The sequence below is a fragment of the Carcharodon carcharias genome, chromosome 5 (assembly GCF_017639515.1).
Source record: "Carcharodon carcharias isolate sCarCar2 chromosome 5, sCarCar2.pri, whole genome shotgun sequence".
NCBI lineage: Eukaryota > Metazoa > Chordata > Chondrichthyes > Lamniformes > Lamnidae > Carcharodon > Carcharodon carcharias.
Window position 1 is genome coordinate 14,456,930 of NC_054471.1, and position 23,329 is coordinate 14,480,258.

The 23,329-nt window shown below is 44.7% G+C and overlaps 1 protein-coding gene across 2 annotated transcripts in view; it reads left to right on the forward strand.

The window, feature by feature from the left end:
- Positions 1 to 23,329, forward strand: part of abcc10 (ATP-binding cassette, sub-family C (CFTR/MRP), member 10) — a 310,704-nt gene that overhangs the window by 156,518 nt on the left and 130,857 nt on the right. For both annotated transcript variants that reach the window (XM_041187839.1, XM_041187840.1), the window contains 3 exons: positions 7,105 to 7,203; positions 10,528 to 10,717; positions 20,144 to 20,221. In XM_041187839.1, coding sequence (XP_041043773.1) covers positions 7,105 to 7,203; positions 10,528 to 10,717; positions 20,144 to 20,221 — 367 coding nt within the window. The remainder of the gene's footprint in view (positions 1 to 7,104; positions 7,204 to 10,527; positions 10,718 to 20,143; positions 20,222 to 23,329) is intronic.

A 23,329-nucleotide genomic window follows, 5' to 3' on the forward strand; every position in this document is an offset into this window, starting at 1 on the left:
GGGTAAGTTGCATGTCCCGAGGATGGAATGTGCGCAGCATGATAGGTGGGCTGGTGGTGAGGTGAAAGACACATGAGACACTCAGACGTGATATATGTCCCCTGCTAATAGCTGTGTGAGACCCCTGAAGAGAGTAGCCCTTGGATTGCATAATGCCATGATGATAGTTTAATATTTGAGGGAGCTGAATGATGACTCATCCTGGTGAAATGGATCATTCACCCTCTTCCTGCACTGGATGATGTTTGGGTGCGGTAGCTAACTGTGCTTAGCGATGGCCTCCCAGGCTGGAGAGATGAGGCTGCTTTTGCCTCCTGGAGTTGACCATCCAGTTCAGTTTCTGGTCAATGGTAACTCCCACGATGTTGATCGTGGGGAATTCGGCGATGGTAATGCCATTGAATGTCAAGGGGAGATGCTTAGATTCTCTCTTGTTGGAGGATGCTAATGGAAGTGTGGGTGGAGATAGCTGAAGGGCTTGCCATAATCTTCCAATCTTCCCTAGGTACCAGGGAGGTTCCAGAGGATTTGAGAGTTGCAAATGTAAAACTCTTACTCAAGAAATGGTGTAAGGACGTACCTGGTAACTGTAGGTCTGTCAGTTTAACATCAGTCATGAGTAAAGTTTTAGAAACAATAATCGAGGAAGAATATACAAGCACTTGGAGAGGTTTGAGTTAATTAAGGAGAGCCAGCACAGATTTGTAAAAGGTAGATTTTGTTTGACTAATTGAATTTTTTGATGACGTAACAGAAGGTTGATGAGAATGTGATGGATGTTGTCGACATGGATTTTAAGAAAGAATTTCACTCAGTACCACATAAGAGTCTAGTTAACAAATTGTGGTTCAGGTGATAAAGGGGTCAGAGTCAGCTTGGGTAAGAAATTGGCTTAAGGACAGGAAGCAGTGAGTCATGATTAATAATTGTTTTTCAGACTTTAGGATGGTCAACAGTGGTGTTCCCCAAGGGTCAGTGCTAGGACTACTGCTTTTTTTGATATTCATCAATTATTTGGATATTGGAATAGAGAATAAATTTTCAAAATTTGTTGATACCAAACTTGTGGCTAACAGTGAGGATGACACCAACCGACTGTCATTGGACATAGGCTAGCAGAAAGGCAGATGAGCAGCAGATGGAATTTAATACAGAGAAGTGTGAGGTGATGAATTTTGGCAGAATGGAGAGTGACAGGCACGAGAGACTTAATGGCACCGTTGCAAAGAGTATTCAGGTGCACAGAGACCTAGCGGTTCATTTCCATAGATCTTTGAAGTTGGCAGGACATATTGTTTGCAATGCACAGAGGAGTTTTGGTTTCTGCTTAGGGTGTTGAGTACAAAAACAGAGAAGTTGAACCTTTCGCAAGCTTTGCTTCCTGTTCTTGTCACCACAATTTGGAAGGATGTAAGGTGGCTGAGGTCACAGGTTTGGTAGGTGCTTTCAAAGGAGCTTTAGTGAGTTGATCTTTTCTAAGTATCTCATACAATGAGCAGCACAAAAGGTGTAAATCCAGAAACACATTTTCCTCATCTGTATTAATCTTCTGATTGTACAAAATTACATATGGACAAAAGGAGGATGAGAAAAGGCTGTCAAGTACATTAGTGCTCACTTTATCCATTTAACAGTGCAGTCTTGAGCATAATCCTCCCTAGATACTAACTCTTGTTCTGGCCAACAACAGAATTACAGAATTTTAACGCCACAGAAGGAGGCCATTCGGTCCTGGCCATCATGTCTGCACTGGCTCTCCAAATGAACATTATGACATGGTGCCATTGTCCTGCCTTTTCCCCGTGCCCTTGCACATTGAATAGAAACAAATAATCATCTAATGTCCTCTTGCATGCCTCGATTGAGCCTGCCTCCACCACACTTCCAGGCAGTGCATTCCAGACCCAAGCCGCTCGTTGTGTGAAAACGTTTTTTCTCATATCACACTTGCTTCTTTTGCAGATCACTTTAAATCTGTGCCATCTCATTCTTGATCCTTTTATGAGTGGGAACAGCTTCTCCCTATCTTCTCTGTCTAGCCCCGTCATGGTTTTGAACATCTCTATCAAATCTCCTCTCAGCCTTCTTCTCTTCAAGGAGAACAGTCCCAGCCTCTCCAGTCTATCCTCATAGCTGAAGTTTCTCATCCCTGGAACCATTCTTGTAAACCTCTTCTGCACTCTCTCCAATATGTTCACATCCTTCCTATACTGTGGCACCCAGAACTGTCCACACTATTCCAACTGAGGCCTAACTAGTGCCTTATATAAATTCAGCATAACCTCCTTGCTCTTATACTCTATGCCCCTATTAATAAAGCCCAGGATACTTATGCTTTATTAACTGCTCTCTCCACCTCTCCTGCCACCTTCAATGATCTATGCACATATACACCCAAGTCTTTCTGCTCCTGCGCCCCCTTCAAAATTTCACCCCTTATTTTATATTGTCTGTCCATATTCTTCCTACCAAAATACATCACCTCACACTCCTCCACATTGAACTTTATCTGCCACCTATCTGACCACTCCACTAACTTGTCTATGTCCTTTTGAAGCTCCACACCATCCTCCTCGGAGTTCACAATATTCCCAAGCTTCGTATCGTCTTCAAACTTTGAAGTTGTCCCCTGCACACCAAGATCTAGATCATTAATATATATCAGGAACAGCAAGGGTCCCTGTGGAACTCCACTACAAACCTTCCTCCAGCCTGAAAAGTATCCATTGACCATTACTCTCTGCTTGCTATTTTTCAGCCAATTTTGTATCCACGTTGCTACTGTCCCCTTTTATTCCATGAGCAATAACTTTTCTCACAAGTCTGTTGTGTGGCACTGTGTCAAATGCCTTTTCAAAGTCCATGTACACCACATCAACAGCATTACCCTCAATGACCTTTTCTGTTACCTCTTCAAAGAACTCCAGCAAGTTAGTTAAACACTAATTCCCCTTTAGAAATTCATGTTGGCTTTTCCTTATCAACCCATATTTTTCCATATGAATACTAATTCTAGCCTGAATAATTGTTTCTAGAATCTTGCCCACCACTGAAGTTCAATTGACTGGTCTGTAATTGCTGGGCTTATCCTTACAACCTTTTTTGAACAAGGACGTAATGTTTCCAATTCTCCAGTCCTCTGGCACCTCCTCTGAGTCTAGGGAAGACTGAAAGATTATGGCCAGTGCCCCTGCAATTTCTACTCTCACTTCCTTCAATATCCTTGAATGCATTTCATCCGGTCCCGGTGCCTTGTCAACTTTAAGTACTGACCAGTTTATTCAACACTTCCCCCTTATCAATTTTGAACCCTTTAAGTGACAGAGCTTCCTCGTCTGTCACCATGGCTTGGGTATCATCTACCTCCTTGGTAAAGATAGATGCAAAGTATTCATTTAATACCTGAGTCATGGCCCCTTTGTCCAAATGTAAGTTCCATTTTAGGTCCCTAATTGGCCCTACTCCTCCTTTTACCACCCTTTTACTATTTATATGCCTATAGAAGACTTTGGGATTCCCCTTTATGTTGGCTGCCAGTTTTTTCTCAATCCCTGTTCACTTCTCTAATATGCTTTTTCACCTCTCCCCTGGACCTTCTGTATTCCTCTTGGTTCTCAATTGTATTTCTACCCGACACCTGCCTGAGCACACTTTTTCTTCTTTATCTTAATTTCAATCTCCTTTTTCATCCAAGGAACTCTGGATTTGTTTGTCCTATCTTTCCCTTTTGATGGAATATACCTTGACTGTGCCCAGACCAATTATTTTTTGAAGGTAGCTCATTGTTCAGCTACAGTTTTTCCTGCCAATCTTTCGTTCCAGTATATTTGGCCCAGCTCTGTTCTTGCCCCATTGAAGTCGGCTCTTGTCCAGTTAATTATTCTTACTCTGGATTGCCTATCATCCTTTTCTATCATTATCCGAAAGCATACAATACAGGGATCACTGTCTCCTAAATGTTCCCCCACTGACGCCTGATGCACTTGGCTCACCTCATTTCCAAGAACCAGGTTGAACAGTACGTCTTTTCTTGTTGGATTGGACACATACTGCTGTAGAAAATTCTCCTGAACACAGTCTTAGGAACTTTTGCCCCTCTCCGCTCTTTACACGTTCAGGTAAGTCCCCCATTATAACTACTCTATAATGCCTGCATTTCTCTGTAATTTCCCTGCAGATTTGTTCTTCTACGTCCTTCTTAATGTTTGGCGGTCTGCAGACTACACCGAGCAATCTAATTGCACACTTTTTGTTGCTTAGCTTTAGCCAAATTGATTCTGTCCTTGAACCCTCTGGGACATCCTCTTTCTCCAGCACTGCAATGCTCTCCTTAACCAATACCACCAGCCCATCTCCTTTCCCATCTCTTCTGAACACTTTGTACCAGGGAATATTTAACACCCAGTTCTGCCCTTCCTTGAGCCAGGTCTCTGTTATCGCCACAATATTATATTTCCACTTGGCAATCTGCGCCTGTAACTCCCCAATCTTATTTACTATACACTATACTCCGTGCATTCACATATACACATAATAACCCTGATTTAGATTTTGTTACCTTCTCCCTTACCCTGACTTTACCTATTAACTTACTATTCTCTATACTAGTGCTATCTGTCCATCCCAGTAAATTGTGCACCCTGGTATTCTTCTCTAATATTTTTTCTAGGTTCCCACACCTCTGCCGAGTTAGTTTAAAGCCCTCCCAACAGCACTAGCAAAATGCCCTGCAAGGAACTCAGTCCTAGCTCTGCTCAGGTGCAACCCATCTGGCTTGTACAGGTGCCATCTCCCCCAGAGCCAGTCCCAGTGTCCCAGGAATCTAAAGCCCTCCCTCCTGCTCCATCTTTCCAGCCACGCATTCATCTGCCTTATCTTCCTATTTCTGTACTCACTGACACATGGCACTGGGAGCAATCCGGCGATGACTACATTGGGAGGTCCTGCTTGCTAATTTTCTACCTAGCTCTCTAAACTCTGATTTGAGGATCACATCCCCTTCCTAACTAAGTTATTGATATCAATGTGAACCACGACCTCTGGCTGATCACCCTCCCCCAGAAGAATGTCCTGCAGCTGCTCTGTGACATCCTTGACCCTGGCACCAGGGAGACAACATACCATCCTGGAGTCACGTCTACGGCCACAGAAACGCCTGTCTGTTCACCTAACCGATGAATCCCCTATCACTACAACTCTTCCTTTCTTCTTCCTCCCCTCCTGTACAGCTGAGCTGCTTGTGGTGCCACAAACTTGGCTCTGACTGCACTCTTCTGAGGAACCAGCACCCTCACCAGCTTCCAAAACGGAGAACCGATTTGTGACTCCTGCATTATCTGCCTACTTCTCTTGGACTGCCTGGTGGTAACCCATTCCCTCTCTGTCTCCAGGTCCTTAAGCCGCAGTGTGACCACCTCTCTGAACGTGCTATTCATGTAGCTCTCAGCCTCGCGGATGCACCACAGTAACTCCAGCCCCTGCTCGAGCTCTGAAACCCGGAGCTCAAGTTTCTGCAGCTGACAGCACTTCCTGCACATGTGGTTGTTTAGGACACCAGTAGTGTCCATGACTTCACACATTTTACAGGACACGTATTGACTGAGCTGCCCTGCCATGTCTTCATTCTATTTTCCTTATGTTAACTTTATTCTACTTTGGATTATTTATATTACTTTATTATATTGGCTCTTAAATTTCCCTTATTCCTGGCGCCTCACAGTTAAATCCAATATAGGAACTTTAAAAATATTGCACTTTTCTAATTTACTCACCATTACTACTTATCATGGCTGCTGCTCTACTTTGTGAGCAAAGGTAGAAAAAGAAAGGAGAACCTCCTCCCTTCTCACTGAACTCCCTTAGTCACCAAACTCCAATTGAAGCTCTCTACTGCAGCCAAACACAACGCTCCAGTACTGACTTTGTCTGCACTATAAGATAGTCTACTTTTATACTCTCTGAACCTAGCTTCTGAAAACCTGATTAAGCCAGTTATCTAATTAGCTAGTTGTAGCTGCAAGCAGAGCCTGTATGAGCACCATTTTAAGTTTGGATTAAAATTCACCTTCTTCCAAACCTAACAACAACTTTTAGTGACTAGCTAAGTTAAAGATAGACTAGACCTTAGATAAAATTTAACGCTTAATTTAACCCTTAAACTCCCTAAGTCACCAAGCTCCAACTGAAGCTCTCTACTGCAGCCAAGCACAGCACTCCAATGCAGTGCAAAGCAGATAAGCTGTGCAAAATTCCACCCTGTCTCCCAAAGATTGCTTTTGGATGCTTGTAGGCGGAAACTTGGAAACAGTCATGTTCCAGGATATTACACTCCAAACAGATGATGCTTGGTAATTTTATAACTTTACCTGGTTCCTAGATGTTCAAAATGGATCAACCACCAGCTAATTCATGAATTTATGACAAGCATTTCAAAGCAATTTGGTATAAGCAAAAGTCTGCATATTTGTTACAGATGTCAAAAGGCAATTGAAGAGAAGGGGTTGAGATTTGGATGGTTAAGATTCGTCAGAAAAAGGTCTGGCTTCCTGGGCCTTATAATCTATTCCTGATCGTAAAATTTCATTATACCCCCATAAATTTAATTGCATTTTTAATTCAGTCTTGGGATGTGTGTGTCACTGACAACAGCAGAATTTATTGTCCATCCCTAATTGTCCTTGAAAAGGTGGGTGTAAGCTGCCTTCTTAAACTACTGTAGTCCACCCACAGCACTGTCAGAGAGCGGGTTCTAAGATTTTGACTTGGACAATGAAGTAGCAACAATATATTTCCAAGTCAGGATGATGTATTACTGTTTTTCTCTTCACAGGTGCTGCCAGACATACTGAGTATTTCCAGCATTTTCTGTTTTTAGTTCAAATTTCCAGCATTTGCAGTATTTTGCTTTTTTGTCAGGATGATGTATGACTTGGAGGGGAAATTGCAGATTCTATGCATCTGCTGCCCTTGTTGTTCAAGGCGACAGAGGTTGCAGGTGTGGAAGGTGCTATTGGATCACCAAATGCTGGCTTTATTTAAAGATGTGAATTACAATGATCTAGAGCTGACAAGAGAAATTTCAATTCTGCTTTTACCTGGATCTAGGTTCTGCCGAATGGTGACCAGACAGAAGTTGGTGAGAGCGGAGTGACCCTCAGTGGTGGACAAAAAGCCCGTGTCGCCTTAGCCAGAGCTGTTTACATGGTAATTTTGGTTATTCCATAAGGTTTCAAGGATTTATAGCTAAAGGGAAGGGGTGATCTGGGATTGTATAGAGGTTGCTAATGGACCAGAATATCTAACTTTTTCATATTGTGGAGCCATGAGGGATGAGAAACCTTGCTTGTGCACTTGTGAAAGCTGGGAGAGGGGAGGCCCGCCCACACAGATTAGTCCGGGGAGCGAAAGATGGCAGGACTTCACTTAGAACTGGGAGCAACTGAGATGAATGCACTCACAAACAATAGGAACAGAGTAGGCCATTCAGCCCTTTGAGCCTGTTTTGCCTTTCAGTTAGATCCTGGCTGACCTGTACCTCAACTCCATTGATCTTTAATCTAGACCCCTTAATGCCTTTTCCTAACAAAACTCTGCCTCAGTTTTGAATTTTCCACTGAACCTGGATGAAACATTTTTTGAGGGGGAATGTTCCAGCTTTCCTATACCCTTTTTGTGAAGAAATGCTTCCTGACAACACTGAACAACCTAGCTTTAATTTTAAGATTGTGCCCTGTTGTCCTTGTTTTTGTTTTTCCTACAAAACAAAATAGTTTTGCTCGACCCTATCAGATCCTTTAATCATTTTAAACGTTTTAATCAGGATATAGAGTATTACAGTCTATGCCGTCTGTGTTGAAGAGTCATTCAGGTATTTTCACTTCTTGGGTCTTTTCCCAGATCTCTGCATTTTTTTCCTTCAAGTTTTTATCTAATTTCCCTCTTGAATACCATAACTGAAGCTTTTTTCATCACCCTGTCAAGCAGACTTGAACCAAGTGTCAAAGTGGCTTTCTGTTTTGTGTGGAGTCATCCAGGGCAGCTACCTCCTTAGGAGGGTTTTGGTGTTCCTGACAGTAAACATAGGGTGGAATCTTCCACTGGGGTCTAAACCCAGTGTTGGGCGGGAAAGTCAGTGCGATTTCTGCTGGAAGGTGGGGCGGGTGAATATGTGCGATCTTCCATTTTTCAGCTCATTGATTATGCATCTGTGAGGAGCTTGACAAATCTCATGGTGGGGCAGATAGGAAGTCGCCCGTCCTGCCATTACATCATGGGGTCGAAGGCCCTGGCACCATATTTAAAGGGCACCCAGAAAGACATTCACTCATTGTAGGCGAGGAGTTCCGCACTGCTCCTGAGTCCTCGGAGTTGTAGCTCATTCTGGAGGAGCTGGCAGATGTGAGCAATCACATCCTGGGACATACGAGGGTGACTCTGGCATTGCCTTTTGCTCATCACTAGGTAAGAGTGCCGTTGGCATTACGCCCATGGTCAGGCCAATGCTCAGTGTTGCAGTGGGCAATGTTCACCAGCCTCTTGACCTTATAGAGATCCTGCTGTCCTTGCTGCCAGGCCCTTTCTCCTGATGGCCCTGTGCCAAATGGCGATGGGCTCTCCTCATCTGGATGAGAGCCATTACCAAGGCACGGTTGCCTGCAGCCCCACACATTCAAAGCCTCAGTGGATGTGTGAATGAATTGAAGTGATACATTTAGTAAGCATATCCATGACAGGTTTACCTCCATCTCAAAGCCAGCAGGCAAGTGCTAAGCCCTTCACCTGACCTCCCATCTAGACATGGCATACCTCTTCAGTTAAATGATATCCTGGAGGACCAGAGAGGGTGCTCCTCCCGTTCATACCTGAATCCGTATGGAGACATTGTTCTTTGACCAGGGTGATGAGAGCCATGTGCAAGAAGCCTCACACGACACTTTTCTGCTTGTCTCCATTACCTTTGAGACTCTATAGAGAGACTATTGCCTTGGCAGCATTGAAAGATTAACTGCATGATCCCTTGTCAGCCATGACCGTTCACCAGGAAGGATGGAGGTTTGGAGTCCTAAGTTGGCTGCCCTTCACCAACCGTGTCCCTTGGAGGCATTTCACCTCCCATCCCCCATTCATCCCTGCCTCTGTCCGCAGCCGATGGCAAATGACACTGAATGAATGGGAGCTCCACACCTTGCTGGGATCATGATGTTAGAGACCCATGAATCAGGAGCAAACCTATTGCAATGCAAGCTTCACCATAGAGAGGAGAACTCACAAGAGCTTCTTTGACATCCAGTTGCCTCATAATTATTAGGGTGCCCCTTTCATGGCTGTTGGCCACTTAGTGTGGATGACCTTTCAAATTTGATCCAACACATTCCAGCCTCCCTCTGTCACCCACCAACTGCCCCCATCACCATAGACCCACCCAATATCACCATTCCTCTTCGCTCTGGCACCATTGAACCCCCCTCCATTACCAAGGACCTGATCACGATCTACCTCCACATGCCTTTCCTCCCCTCAGATCTGACATCCATTACCATCCCCATGCCCAGCATGATCCTGCCTCCTCCTGTTGTCCGTGCCACTCCTTTTTCATGACCCAACTGATTAGACCTTCACCTACCAGACTCTCACCCTGGACCTGCCAGCCTACTGCATTCCACTCCCCCCTCTGACTGTGATTGTTCCCTCCCGTCAGCAGTACCCTGAGTTCTCCACCCTCACCCCCCCAGGACCCCACCGTCGACACCACCCCCCACTTTCCCCCTTCCCCGGACATGATCTCTCTACACCGCCACCCCCCCCCCACCACCACCACCACCACGTTTCCCTGGGTATTCTCCCCACCCTACCCCTGCATTCCTACCTCCCCTGTCCAGCCTTCGCACTACCTTTGCACCCTACACCCCTTCCTTCCAGCTCCCTTGTTCCTTGTCCAGCCTTGGCATAGCATTTCCTAACAGCATTTGGGCGAAGTTATGAGAGATCTCTGAGAAGGAGAAAGCAACATCTACTTACCTTGAAGTTGTCGATGAATTGAAACTTGCCAGATGCATGCCACTTATATACAGTCAGGAAACAGACTGTTCTAAATTCTCAGTGGCGGGGCACTTAATTTGGAGGGGGAATGTAATTCTGGCAAGTTGGCCTTTTAATGAGAATTCACGAGATACAAATGTGGTTCCCGACATAGATCAGCAGGTAACTCGACCTGCCTTTAACCTGCAATGAAAGTCAGGAGAACAAAATTCCAAACTAATTTCCTGCCAGTGGAAAACTGACTTTTTCCCTCATGCCAAATTTAGTTCTTCCACCCAGCACGATTCCCGCCATTGGCGGGAGTGGAAAATTCAGCCCATAGTGTTGAAGTTTACCCGATAGGTAAAGCGGGGTTGATGTTCTAGGAGTCAACTCTAAACACAGGCCTGATAAATTTACTTATCCCTCTGCTGTGAGATTTTGGGGCTGTAGAGGAGAGGGATATAATGAAGAATTTTAATTCAAGAACTGAATAATTGCCTCCCACAGCAAAAGGAACTGTATCTTCTTGATGACCCATTAGCTGCCGTGGATAAAGATGTGGCCAGTCACCTTTTGGAAAAGTGTATTTTGGGAATTTTGAAAGATAAGACCGTAATCCTTTGTACACATCGGACAGAGTTTTTGGATAAGGCTGATATGGTAGTGTTTCTGGAAAATGGAAAGATTGTAAAAGCAGGTGAGTGAATGACTTATTGATTAATTGCACCCCTCTGGTACTGAGCTCTAAGGGCCTGTAGGATTCCAGTCTCCGGTCTGTACTGCATTAGCTGATCTCACTAGGGGCTCTGTCAGTGAGGGGAATATAAACTTGAGGTAGTGGTAGGTCTTTGTTATTCAAGTATGGGGCGATGGTGAGTGGTACCATAGTGGTAATGTCACTGGACTAGTAATCCAGAGGCCCAGGCTAATTCTCTGGGGGCACAGGTTCAAATCCCACCACGGCTGCTGGTAGAATTTAAATTCAATTAATAAATGTAATTAATTTTAAAAATCTGGAATTGAAGGCTAGCATCGTTGATGGTGCCCTGAAACTGTCATCAATTGCCATGAAAGTAGGTAAAAAAAAATCTTAGCTGTAACTGATTTCATTGTCTTCTGTGAGTCCTCTTGTGACTGAAGAGTCATGAAAATGTGGGATTAGCGTGGAGGTCCACAGAACTGGTAGTTGTCCTTGCTGGTGCTAAGGGGATCTTCTGCAGCTGTGCTACCTCTGGCCTTCTTCTTGGTTTGATGTCGTTATTCCTTGAAACACGACAAACCAAGTTTCAATGCTGACCTCCACATGCAGTGTTTTCCTAAGAGTTTTGTAAGGCTGTGTTTTTTTAGGGTATCCTTGCATCATTTGTAATGATCACTGTTGTTTACTCTGAGAAAGTTCTCCATAGAAGATCTGCTTGGGGATTTTGTAGTCATCCATGTGGGAGATATGGCCAGCCATCTAAGTTGAACTTTTGGACATTGCTTTGTGTGCTGTTGAGTCCAGATCAATGAGGGACCTCTTTGTAGTTCTGTCCTGCCATTTAATTCTCATGATGGACCTCAGGTATCTTTGGTAGGAGTGTTCCAAAGCTTTGATGTTGGGCCTATAGCAGACCCAGAATTCTGTGCCTGATAGCAAGGTGGTCAGGACTATGGCCTGGTAAAGTTTGATTTTAGTTTTCAGCTTAATGCCATGCTGCTTCCAGACATGATCATAAAGTTGGCTGCAGGCAGAATTTGCTTTCCAGATGTGTGCATGGATTGCTTCATCAATAGGAGCAGCCCTGTAGAACACACTATGAAGGTATGAAAATTTTTCTACAATCTTGAGCCTGGTGCCATCAACATTTATATTTGGTTCACCTGGTGATGGCTGAAACATAACCTCGGTCTTGGAGACACTGATTTGGAGACCAAAATGCTTGGCACCAATCGAGATACTGTTTGCCATCGTCTGGATGCCCACCTTGTTGTGAGCAGCTAGGGCACAATCATCCACATGTAGAAACTCTTTAATTATTGCCTCTCTGACTTTGGTGGAGGCACACAGATTGAAGCGCTTCCTTGAAGTTAACCTAATGTTGATGCCTGCAGTCATTTCTCTGGTGGCTTCCTTCAACATTGTAGCAAAGAAGGGATTGATGAGATGGAGAGCCTCGACTCATCCTTGCTTTATTCTGCTGGTTACTGCAATGGCATTGGACATCTCACCACAGCACATACATGTCCAACCATGCCATCATGCAGTAGGCACAAGATTTTGACAAACTTGTTCAGTGATCCTAGTTTGGAGAGCAAGTACAATAGATCAGGTTCACTCACTTTCTAAAGGTTTAGTTAGGGCTATGAACAATATGGGCAGGATTTTCTCCTCTGCACATTAAGTGCATTGGCGGGGGTGGGTGGGTGGGAAAAGCAGCGTTTATCCCATTGGCTGCAATAGTGGGTTTTCACGCCATATTGTCCCCTCCCCGCCTCATTAAGTATATATGTTATGATGTGGCAGATGATGTGTGTCAGGCAGACCAAATCCATGAGGGAAACTTGTTCGCACTATCACAATGGTTTTGCAATTTGCATTTATTACGAGAAGATGTGTGCACTGAATTCAGAAGTAATGAGTCCACTAAGACCTTTAGAGACTTTTAAAAATTAAATTAAAATATTTATTAACAAAACAAAAGATTTCAAGCACATACATGAGACTACAATAATATAACAACTCCTAAAATTCTTAATTAACCTGACTCCCAGTTACACACCCACTTTAAGTCAACAGTCCAAAATAGATTTTAGATTTAAAACAAAACCAGCAAGTTAACACAGTACCTACTTGACAGCGGAACTCCAAATAGCTTTTCCCCAACTTCAGTCACTTTACATAGTAGACTTATGCACAAATGGCTGGAGGCTTCTTGAAGGCTGTTTCAATAACTCCTGTTCAATCTTACATAGCCTTTCATTCTCCTTTATATATGTTTCTCTCTCTAATATGTAAATTCTATTGTTTCATATGTCTTTGAAGCTTTATTTTTCTCTGATATAAAAACTTTCCTCCAGAGGTACCCAGCATCACAGATGCCAGTCTTCAGCCAATTTGATTCCCACGTGATATCAAGAAATGGTTGAAAGCACTGGATACTGCAAAGGCTATAAGCCCTGACAATATTCCGTCGTTAGTACTAAAGACTCGTGCTCCAGAACTTGCCGTGCCCCTAGCCAAGCTGTTCCAGTACAGCACAACACTGGCATCTACCCGGCTATGTGGAAAATTGCCCAGGTATGTCCTGTACACAAAAACCAGGACAAATCCAACCCGACCAATTACTGCCCCTTCAGTCTACTCTCGATCATCAGTAAAGGGGTGGAAGGGGTCATCAACAGTGCTTTCAAGCGGCATTTGCTTAGCAATAACCTGCCCACTGATGCCCAGTTTGGGTTCTGCCAGAGCCACTCAGCTCCTGACCTCATTACAGCCTTGGTTCAAATATGAACAAAAGAGCTGAACTCGTGAGAAGAGAGTGAGATCTTTTACTCTGAGATAATTTGTTAAACCTGCCTCATTACACATTACCAGATCCAAAATTGCCTGATTCCTGGTTTGATCCAAAACATATTGTTCTAGGAAACTGCCCTGAATATATTCTTTGCATTCTTGCTCGTGGCTACCTCTGCCAATTTGATTTTCCCAATCCATGAAGATTAAAGTCAGCCATGATTAATATACTGGCTTTTTTACATGCGCTCACTATCTCCTGACTTATTCTCTGTCCGACAGTATAGCTGTTAGAGGGCCTATAGACTACTCCCGCTAGTGTCATCTTCCCCTTGTTATTTCTTACCGCCACCCATATGGAATCTACATCTTCCAATCCAAGATCATTTTTTGCTATCTTATTTATTCTGTCTCGTACTACCAAAGCTATCCCAGCACCCTTTCCTTCCACACTGTCCTTTCTAAAAGTTAAATACCCCTCAATATTTTGTTCCCAGCTTTGATTTCCTTATAACCACGTCTCTGTGATGGCTATAAGATCATACCCACTAACCTCGATTTGTGCCATTAATTCATTTATTTTGTTCTGAATACTATGTGCATTTAAGTAAAGAGCCATTAGTTTTGCATTTTTACCGTTTTTTTCCGCCTTTGACCCTATTTTCTGCATTTTTTTTATGTTTGTACACTCTGTCCCTTCCTGTCACACTCTGGGTATTATTGCCTAAATAGCTGCCCTGCAATGCAGCCACATCCTTTTGCTTTGTAAGCCTACGTATCCCCCCTCCAGAACCCTCCTCCCCTCTATTTAGTTTAAAGCTGTCTCTACAACCCTAGTTATTCCATTTGCCTGGACACCAGTCCCAGCAGCTCCCTTCTACCCCAGTGCTGATGCCAGTGCCCCATGAACTGAAGCCCATTCCTCCCACACCAATCTTTGAGCCACGCATTTAACTCCTTGACTTTATTTACCCTATGCCAGTTTGCCCCTGGCTCAGGTAGTGACCCTGAGATTATTACCTTGAAGGTTCTGCTTTATAATTTAGCTCCTAACTGTTCAAATTATTTCAGCAGAACCTCCTTTCTACTTCTATCAATGTCATTGGTACCAACGTGGATGACGCCAACTGGATCCCTCCCATCCCATTCCAAATTCCTCTCCAGCCCTGAGGAGATGTCCTTAACCCTGGCACCGAGCAGACAACACAGCCTTCAGGACTCATGCAGAGAACAGTAACTATCCCCCTAATTATACTGTCCCCTACCACTACTATGTTCTTACTTCGTCCCCCCACTTGAATGCCTCCCTGTACCATGGTGCTGTGGTCAGCTTGTTCATCCTCCCTGCAGTCCTAGCACTTGTGCACACAGCTTCCAAGAACCTCGTAACTGTTGGATAATTGCAGGGGCCGAGGATCCTCGAACGTTACCTCCTGGGTCCCCAAACCTGCCTCAGCTGCAGTCACACCCTCCTGTCCTTGATCACAGACCAAATTGTAATTACCTAATCTGTGGGGTGTGACCGCCTCCTGGAGCAAAGTTTCCAGGTAACTTTTCTCCTCCCTGATGTGGTGCAATGTCTACAGCTTGGACTCCAGCTCCTCAATTCAGATCCAAAGTTCCTGGAGCTACAAACACTTACTACAGATGTGTTTGCACTGGATCGCAGTTCCCACATGCTGCAGCAGCAACACGTCACCCATCCTGCCATCATTATCGTATTTAATTTATTAATTCATTCCTCAAGTATCCCTGCTCTTTACAGTTGAAGAAACCCTGCTCTTTGTACTTTTTCGTAATTAATTTATTTTTACACGAGCATTGATCTTATACTGAACAAGTTATTTTAAGAAAAAGAGAAAAAAGACGAGAGACCTAAACACAAACTAAAGACCTTACTTTTACTTTCAAGACTTGAAGTACTCACCAATCAGCTGCTTTCCTTGCACTCGCGTCACGTTGTGGTTTGTCATGTTATTCCACCACTGATCTCACTGCAGGTAGGTCTCTCAATCTGCATCTTTTAACCTCTCCCACTCACCTCTCGCTGAAAATATACTATTTTGAGCCTTAGGAATAGAATAAACCTTAATCATTTACTAGATACTCACCAATTAACCAGCTCCTTCTCCTGTAGCAGGGCAAGAATTAATTCCTGGAAGCTGAATAAGTTTAGGCAAAAGCAACCAAACACCTCTTTCCCTTCCTCCACTTAATTCCCTGAAACACTTAACTCTGGTAATCTATTGTAAGATGCACTAAGTTGGCTACTTATACATGCCCCCAACACACAAGGCCTGGCAGAATCACTTAATGAGGATCCTGTTTCTGCTGCTTCTTAATTAAGCTGCTCTTTCACTGGAACTTTGCTGGCAACTACAGAATTTAAACTGTAGATTTCAGTTTAATGCCAACTACAAAGTACAAACTAAATTAGGTTTGTACAAAATAAAGGACAGGCTAACCCACAATTGGAGGGAGAAGGTGGAGGAATGGCTGAGATAAAATCCCTCACTCCCTTTGAGGAGCGGGCTATTGAGCTTGTAGGAGAGGACCGGGATCGATCATGTGATGGTGAGGTCGGTGGTAGACACCCAAGTGAGGCTCCTGCACCAGCTGATCCCTCAGGTTCAATGATTCCGTGAGGCTATAGTCCTGTTTTCATGTCGCCTGCCACGCACTAATTTTCTCTGCTCACTTTCATAGACGCCTCTGTGAAGCGGCCCAGGGACACCACGAGCCAGGCCCTCATTTCCAGTGCTGAGGACAGGTTGGGTGAGCATGCTAAAGAAATGCATGCAGAAGACCTGTCACAGCACTCACTCACACTCTTCACCATTGCAGAGACACGCACCTTGATGGGACTAGTTATAGAGCAGCCTTGGGGTCACAAACTGGTGAGCACAACACACAGTCTTGTCCACAGCAAGTGAAAGCAGTGACAACCAAGGTAGCTAGCATTCAGAGCACTGCTGGAGGCCAGGATTCTGCTGAGTCTGAGTCAGATGATGAGCCTTGGACTTGGTCCTAACTCAGTTGGTGGAGCTTCAGTGACAATCAGGGCAATATCAGGAAAGTTTGTCAGCTACTTTCCACAGATTGCAAGGTGTGATGGAGGAGTCCGTCCGCGTTCAGTGTGAGGTTAGAGCATTGGCATGCCAGTGCACTGAGGTCAACACTGGTAAGATGGTGGCCACCATGGAAACCTTGGTCCAGGACAACAGCCACGTCCTTTGTAGGTACCCTTTGTCACCAGTGAGCCAACCCTGGATCCTATGTGGTTCCTCGTAGATGTCCGGGATCTGCTATCTACTCAAGATGTAGGAGTCCTGGCAGCTTTCCGAGTATCTTGCGCAAACCTGCAAGGTTTGTTTCTTGTGGTCACAGACCAACCGCGCACTGAGTGAATAGAAGCCTTTTCTGTTGATATATTGAAGTGTCTGTTGCCAGGGAGCTTTTATAACCACGTTAGTGCAGTTGATGGCACCCTGCACCTGTGGGAATCCAAAAATTGCTGCAAAGCCCTGTGCTCTGGCTAGCTTGATCTCTAGCAAAGTGCTCGTAATTGTGGCCTTGGCAAAAAGGGTGTCTGTAACCTCCTGTATGCACTTGTGGTTAGAAGCTTGAGAGATCCCGCAGAGGTACCAGTGGAACCCTGGAAAGAGCCACTTGTGTAGAAGTTAAGAGTGCGGTGGCTTTCAGAGCCACTGGCAGTGGATGTCCTCGCAATCCCTGTGCCGTCAACTCCTGGAGAACGTGGCAGATGTGAGCTACCAGATCCCTGGACATGCGGTGGTGTTGGAGAGACTATCTCTTGCTCATCTGCAGAAGAGGCATGCATACTCTGTAGACCTTAATCTTGGGAGACGCCAATGCGCAACGTCTCCCTGAGCCCCATCCACTGTGGCTGGAGGGGGTCCTGTTGCTTCTTGCTCATCAGGGTGAAGCTCCTCACTTTGGCGAACTTGGTGCTGCTGTCACAATTTTCCTTGCCTTCCCCCTGCCTCTGTGATTATACAGGCAACAATAAATGCAACCTCCATATTCCTGAAGGTCTCCTCTCTGCAGAATCAATAAGAAGATGACATCGGTCAGCCTCCAAAGTTCTTATTTCTGTCAATGACTAGTAAATGACTGTGGATACAAGGGCTTGGTACCAGCGTCAGCACCTGTTAGCCACTGAGATACTGGCCAGCACAATGTCCATTTCAAGGATCACACTATGCTCCCCCCTCCCCCCACAAACCACCTCCCCTTCACATTACCGATTGCAATGAGATTGCTTTGGCCAGGCACCTGGATGTTCCGCTTATAAGACTACACTTGTTGGAAGGTGGATGAGGGAAAATGTTTAGTGAGGGAGTGAGATTATTTCAGGGAGGGCTGAGGGTTTTCATATGTGAACCTGCCTAGCCAAGATTCTGAGTTCCTGCTTTTAATGGACAGCTGCAGCTTGCTCAGTCACCTGCTTGCTCTTGACTTCATTCTCTCCTGAGTCCCTGCATTGTCATTGAAAGGCTCCTAACATTTCTTAGCTGTGCGTCTCTCTTCATTTGGTAATACACAGTTCAGTTAAGTGTTGATTTAATTGCACCCCCCCCCAGTGCAGTGCAACATGCCTCCTTGAGACTCTCAGAGCCCTGCCCACCAGAGTTATCTCTCATTTTTAATTTTTATTGCATCACTGCTTCAGGTTCCAAGATGATGGTGCTGAGGATTCACTACCAGACCAACTTGGACCCTCCCTGTGTGTCTGTGAAAACCCCTCCCAATATCCTGGAGGAGTATAATGTTCAGCTTTCCCTTCCTTCCCCTATAATCCTTAAACCCGTTGTGATGGTGCTATATTATCCTCTGAATCATTTGGGGTGGATGTGCCAATGACGCAATGGATCATACCCCTTGAGGCCTCTTGCACAGTGACATATAGAGACTGCCCCACTATGAGACGACCTAGTGCCCCTACATTACCTTGTCCCCATCCATACACTGCAGGTGCCCCCCCTGACTGTGAGTATATCATTTGCAGCCCAGTATTATGTCAGAGATCCCCTGGGACAAACTTGTCCTGCGCGCAACATACTGGGCACAACTGACACTGGGCTGACATGCCTTCCCCCTCCCTCAACTGGTACAAGGACAGTCTCTGCAAGCTCAGCAGTATAAACTCCACGAACTTCCCATTCTGGCCCCAACTCGCTTACGTCCTCCTGTAAGAGACTCTCTCCCCATTGTGGCCCAGAGGATGCCCCCTCAACCTGCACCAACACCCCCCCATCATGTTTCTGAGTGCAGCCTTCTCCATTCTCACCCCGCCACCCGTCGAACCCTCGCACTACAGCACCAGACAACCCACCCCCACTTTAATGCTGGTCATGTACGTAGAGTCTTGCCTCTGAAAGCCCCCCGAAAGCAATGTGGTACTGTCTGCGAAGCCTGGCATGGAGTCCGAGGTGCTGTGTGTTGCAAGGTATGCGAACAAACCTCGGAGTGACAAGTGAAATGCAGGTCGCCAAGTGCACGTCGCTTATACATAGTTGTAAAACACGCCGATCTAATTAGACACTGGCATGGGGGTGGGGGCTGGGGTGGGGTGTGATTCTGGCGAGGGTCCTTTTATAATGAGCATTCATGACATTTAAATCTAATCAAATTGTGCTCCCACATGGCACGGCAGGAAATGTGAGCTGCCCTTGAGTTCTGGAGCCTCCCTCAACTGGTACAAGGACAGTCTCTGCAAACTCAGCAGTATAAACTCCACGAACTGATTTCACACTGATGCGAAGCTGATTTTTTAAAATCCGGCGACGGGCAGGAGCGGAAGATCCTGTCCTATGTATAGATCCTGATGGCGCACTCTGTACTTTTCTTGTAGTTGTCTTGCTATAAACACCATTTCAGCCATCCCATGGTTAGCACTAAAACCACACTGTGATTCTGGGAGAACATCATCTATGAGGCTTCTAGAAGAAAGTTTAATACAACCCTTGTAAGGATCTACCCTGTGATTGAGAAAAGACTTATTCTTCAGTAGTAGCCACATTCATTTTTGCTTGGGTTAAATTCACAACCAAGCTTGGCTGTGATGTCCATCTAAAATCCATTAGCTTGTTGGTCCTTCCTGTCCAGATTCACCCAACGCTAACTATTTGGATAAGGTATCAGAGGGCATACATTGTCAATGAAATTGCCACACTGTCTTCAGTGGAGAGGAAGACAGGTTGGGGAAATTGAAGGAAACAAAGCAAGCAAGTGTCCATCACACCTGGACTAAAACTATTTGATGCGCCAGTTGAAAGGTCCCCCTCACCCCTCCACCAGCACCCACTACCCCCCGACCAACAGCAATCTGTTGAAGTGCAAAAAGCTCACACAGCATTTGGGAATGTTGACTGAGAGCATTGTACAAGGAAGATTTGATTCTACCGCTTTGTAAGGAGACAGCAGAGGTCAAATGCTGCTATAGAGGTAGTTAAGGGAGGCTGAGAGATATCATTGGGCTGCATTTGTCTACTTCCTATTGATGGGGTCAGACTGACATCAGGACAGAGAGATGGCTTCTAGACACTTAGGTTTCACTTGTTGGTCCCAGGTTTCCTTTGTTGACTTATTTTCTTTCTTGTGCAGGTACCCCTGATGAAATTCTGCCCATGGTGGAAGCTTACCCAAATACAAAAAAAAAGACTTCAATAAAGAAAGCTGCAGGTAAGTGTATCCTACTGCCAAACAATAGAGCGAACAAACTCTGCCAACAAAAGGATTCGCCCTGGGGAGATTCCTCCAGACACAGTGATAAAGGGACTTAATAGTATTGCAATGACTGTGTGTACTTGCAACATAGACTGGAGCTTGAAATGTTAGGCACATGTTCCACACCATAATTCCTCCTGTTGTTATGATCCCCCTAAGGATCCATAAATAAAAAGAACAAATTTACAAATGAACCCCAAATAAAGACATCATTGGACAAGATTTCATTTTTTGTAACATTTACTTGAACATGAATCAGAATCGATGTAAATTAAACATAAATTAACAGGAAAATCATGGTTAGTACAAACTATAAATTACACATGAAATAGCAAAGATATCTCATGGAGTTACTAGGCAGTCCACTCTGATTTCAGACACAAAGTTCTTCCAAGCTCGGATCTTCCTCGGGCTGAATTCCCGTTCCTTTCCTTCAAGAACTGATTCTCCACAGGCAGCAGCAGCCATGTAAACAACGTTCCACAGGTGCAATCTTCTATACAATGGCACACTTCTTTCTGGAACCTTCTCAACTCTCAGCTCCCATTGGTTGTAGTAGCTTGGATCTACCAGAATGGCCTTTACCTTTGCACGGTATGGCCGATTCTGGGCATTCAGTCAGTCAGCAGCAGTTCTAAATGTGGTTTCCAACTGCTCAAGAATCCAGCTCTCATCTTTCCTCATTGCCTGTCTGCCACACTCATTCCTCCTGGTACAGCCCTCGGGTCTTTGGTTGCCAGGTCACATGGAAGTGTTTCTTATGATCCAAAAATTATAATTGGTCCTTTTACAATTGAGGCAAACTCTTAAAAGTCATTTCCAAACATTCTTAAAAACAACTACAGATTCCCAAAATACTTGAAAATATTTAAAAATTTTCCTTACTGTTATTGCTTTCAAATCAAAGGCAGTCACACTTTCAGCTTTTCAGAGAAAGAATCAGAATTATTTGATGGTGATAACACAGAAGGAGGTCATTCAGCTGATTATGGCTGTGTCAGCTCTCTGCCAGAGCAATTTAGCTACTCTCACACCTTTGCCATGTAGCCCTGCAAATCTTTTCTCTTCAGATAATTATCCAATTCCCTTTTGAAAGCTGTGATTGAATCTACACTCTCCACACTCATCACCACACTCTCAACAATGCATTCTAGATCCTAATCACTCAGTGTTAAAAAAGATTGTTTCTCATGTTGTCTTTAGTTCTTTTGCTGATCACTTTAAATCACTATCAATCTGCTTCACCCCTGTGCTTGCTAGCTAACACTGCTTCTGGTTAAACAATGTATCAATTTTAAAATTCCCATCCTTGTTTTCAAATCCCTTTATGGAATAGCATCTCCCTTCCTTTAGTCTCCGCCAGCCCTAAATCTCTCTGAGATATCTGCCCTCATGTAATTTTGACCTCTTGAGCATCCTCGACTTTAATCGCTCCACCTTCGGTGGCTGCACACTCAGCTGACTAGATCCCAAGTTCTGGAATTCCATCACTAAACCTCTCTCTCTTGCTTCCCTCCTTTAAGTTAAGAGACATAACATGTTTTATGCAAGTACAGAGGCCAGGAAAGAGGGAGAATAGGAAACAACATAGAAATTTATGACATGGAAAGAGGCCAGGATGGAAACATGGAAACATGTCCGTGTTGGTTGACAGGGAGTCCTCCAACCTAATTCTACTTCCAAGCTCTTGGTCCATAGCCTTGTAGCTTACGGAACTTCAAGTGCATCTCCAAGGGCTTTTTAAATGTTATAGGGTTTCTGCCTCTACCACCCTTTCAAGCAGTGAGTTCCAGATTCCCACCACAATTTGGGCAAAAAGATTTTCCATCATGTCCCCTCTAAACCTTCAACATCTTACCCTAAATCTTTGCAAATGCCCCTCCGGATCCTTCCCTTCTCTTCCCTCTGACCACCTCTCTCTTACTTGAGCCTTACCTTTTGCTGTCTATTCACAATACCTCCTGACTTTCTCCTCTCTAACTCTAAATGCTCTGACCTTAGCAAAGACCTCAGCTTCATCCCCTTATGTCTCTACCTCACTGAATTTTGAGCTAGACATGACGCTGAGCTCTTCTTCCGTCGCCTCCATCTCTGTGCGCACTTCTTTGACCTCCCCCCAACCCCACCACGCCCCCCAACTTAGTGGATCCCTACACCCTTCTGCAATATTCTCCCTCCATTTGGTGCCCTCCCTCTGCTCTCATATCCTGTCTCAATCTTTTTATTGAGAACTGCTCATGTGACATTGGTCATCTCAATTAGTCTGCTCCTTTCACTCACACTAAACTTGCTGCGCTGTTCTGAGGTCCGACTCTAACTTTGTCATCAGACAAGGGTGTCGCTGTTGCTGTTTGGCGTACTCACCTCTACTGAGCAGAGACTGAACGCTAACTCTGACATTTTCCTCTTACCCCCCGACTGAGCATCAAGTCAATGTGTCCAGGACTGTCACTGACTTCATATCCTCTGGAGATCTTCCCTTTGCTGCCTCCAACGCTCATAGTTCCCCAACCTGGTATAGCCTGTTTCTACCTCCTCTTCAAGATCCATAAACCAAACTGTCTCAGTTGATCAATTGTTTATGAGATAAAAGCAAAATACTGTGGATGCTGGAAATCTGAAACAAAAGCAGAAAATGCTGGAAAAACTCAGCAGGTCTAACAGCATCTAGCAGAGTTAATGTTCTGAGTCTGTATGACCCTTCTTCAGAGCTCTGAAGAAGGGTCATACAGACTCGAAAGGTGAATTCTGTTTCTCTTTCCACAGATGCTGCGAGATCTGTTGAATTTTTCCAGCATTTTATGTTTTTGTTTATGACCAATTGTTTCAGCCTGTTCCTCTCTCATTGAACTGATTTCTCCCCATCGCGACTATCTTTTCTCCCCTTGTACAGCCCCTTCCAAGCGACGTCCACGACTCTTCTGATGCCCTGCATGACTTGAATAGTTTCTAGTTTTCTGGCCCGAACTGCTTTCTCTTCACTATGGACATCCAATCCTTTACACCTCCAACTCCACCAGAACCATCGCAGAGCTCTCTGCTTCTTCCTCCACCTGGCTGAGC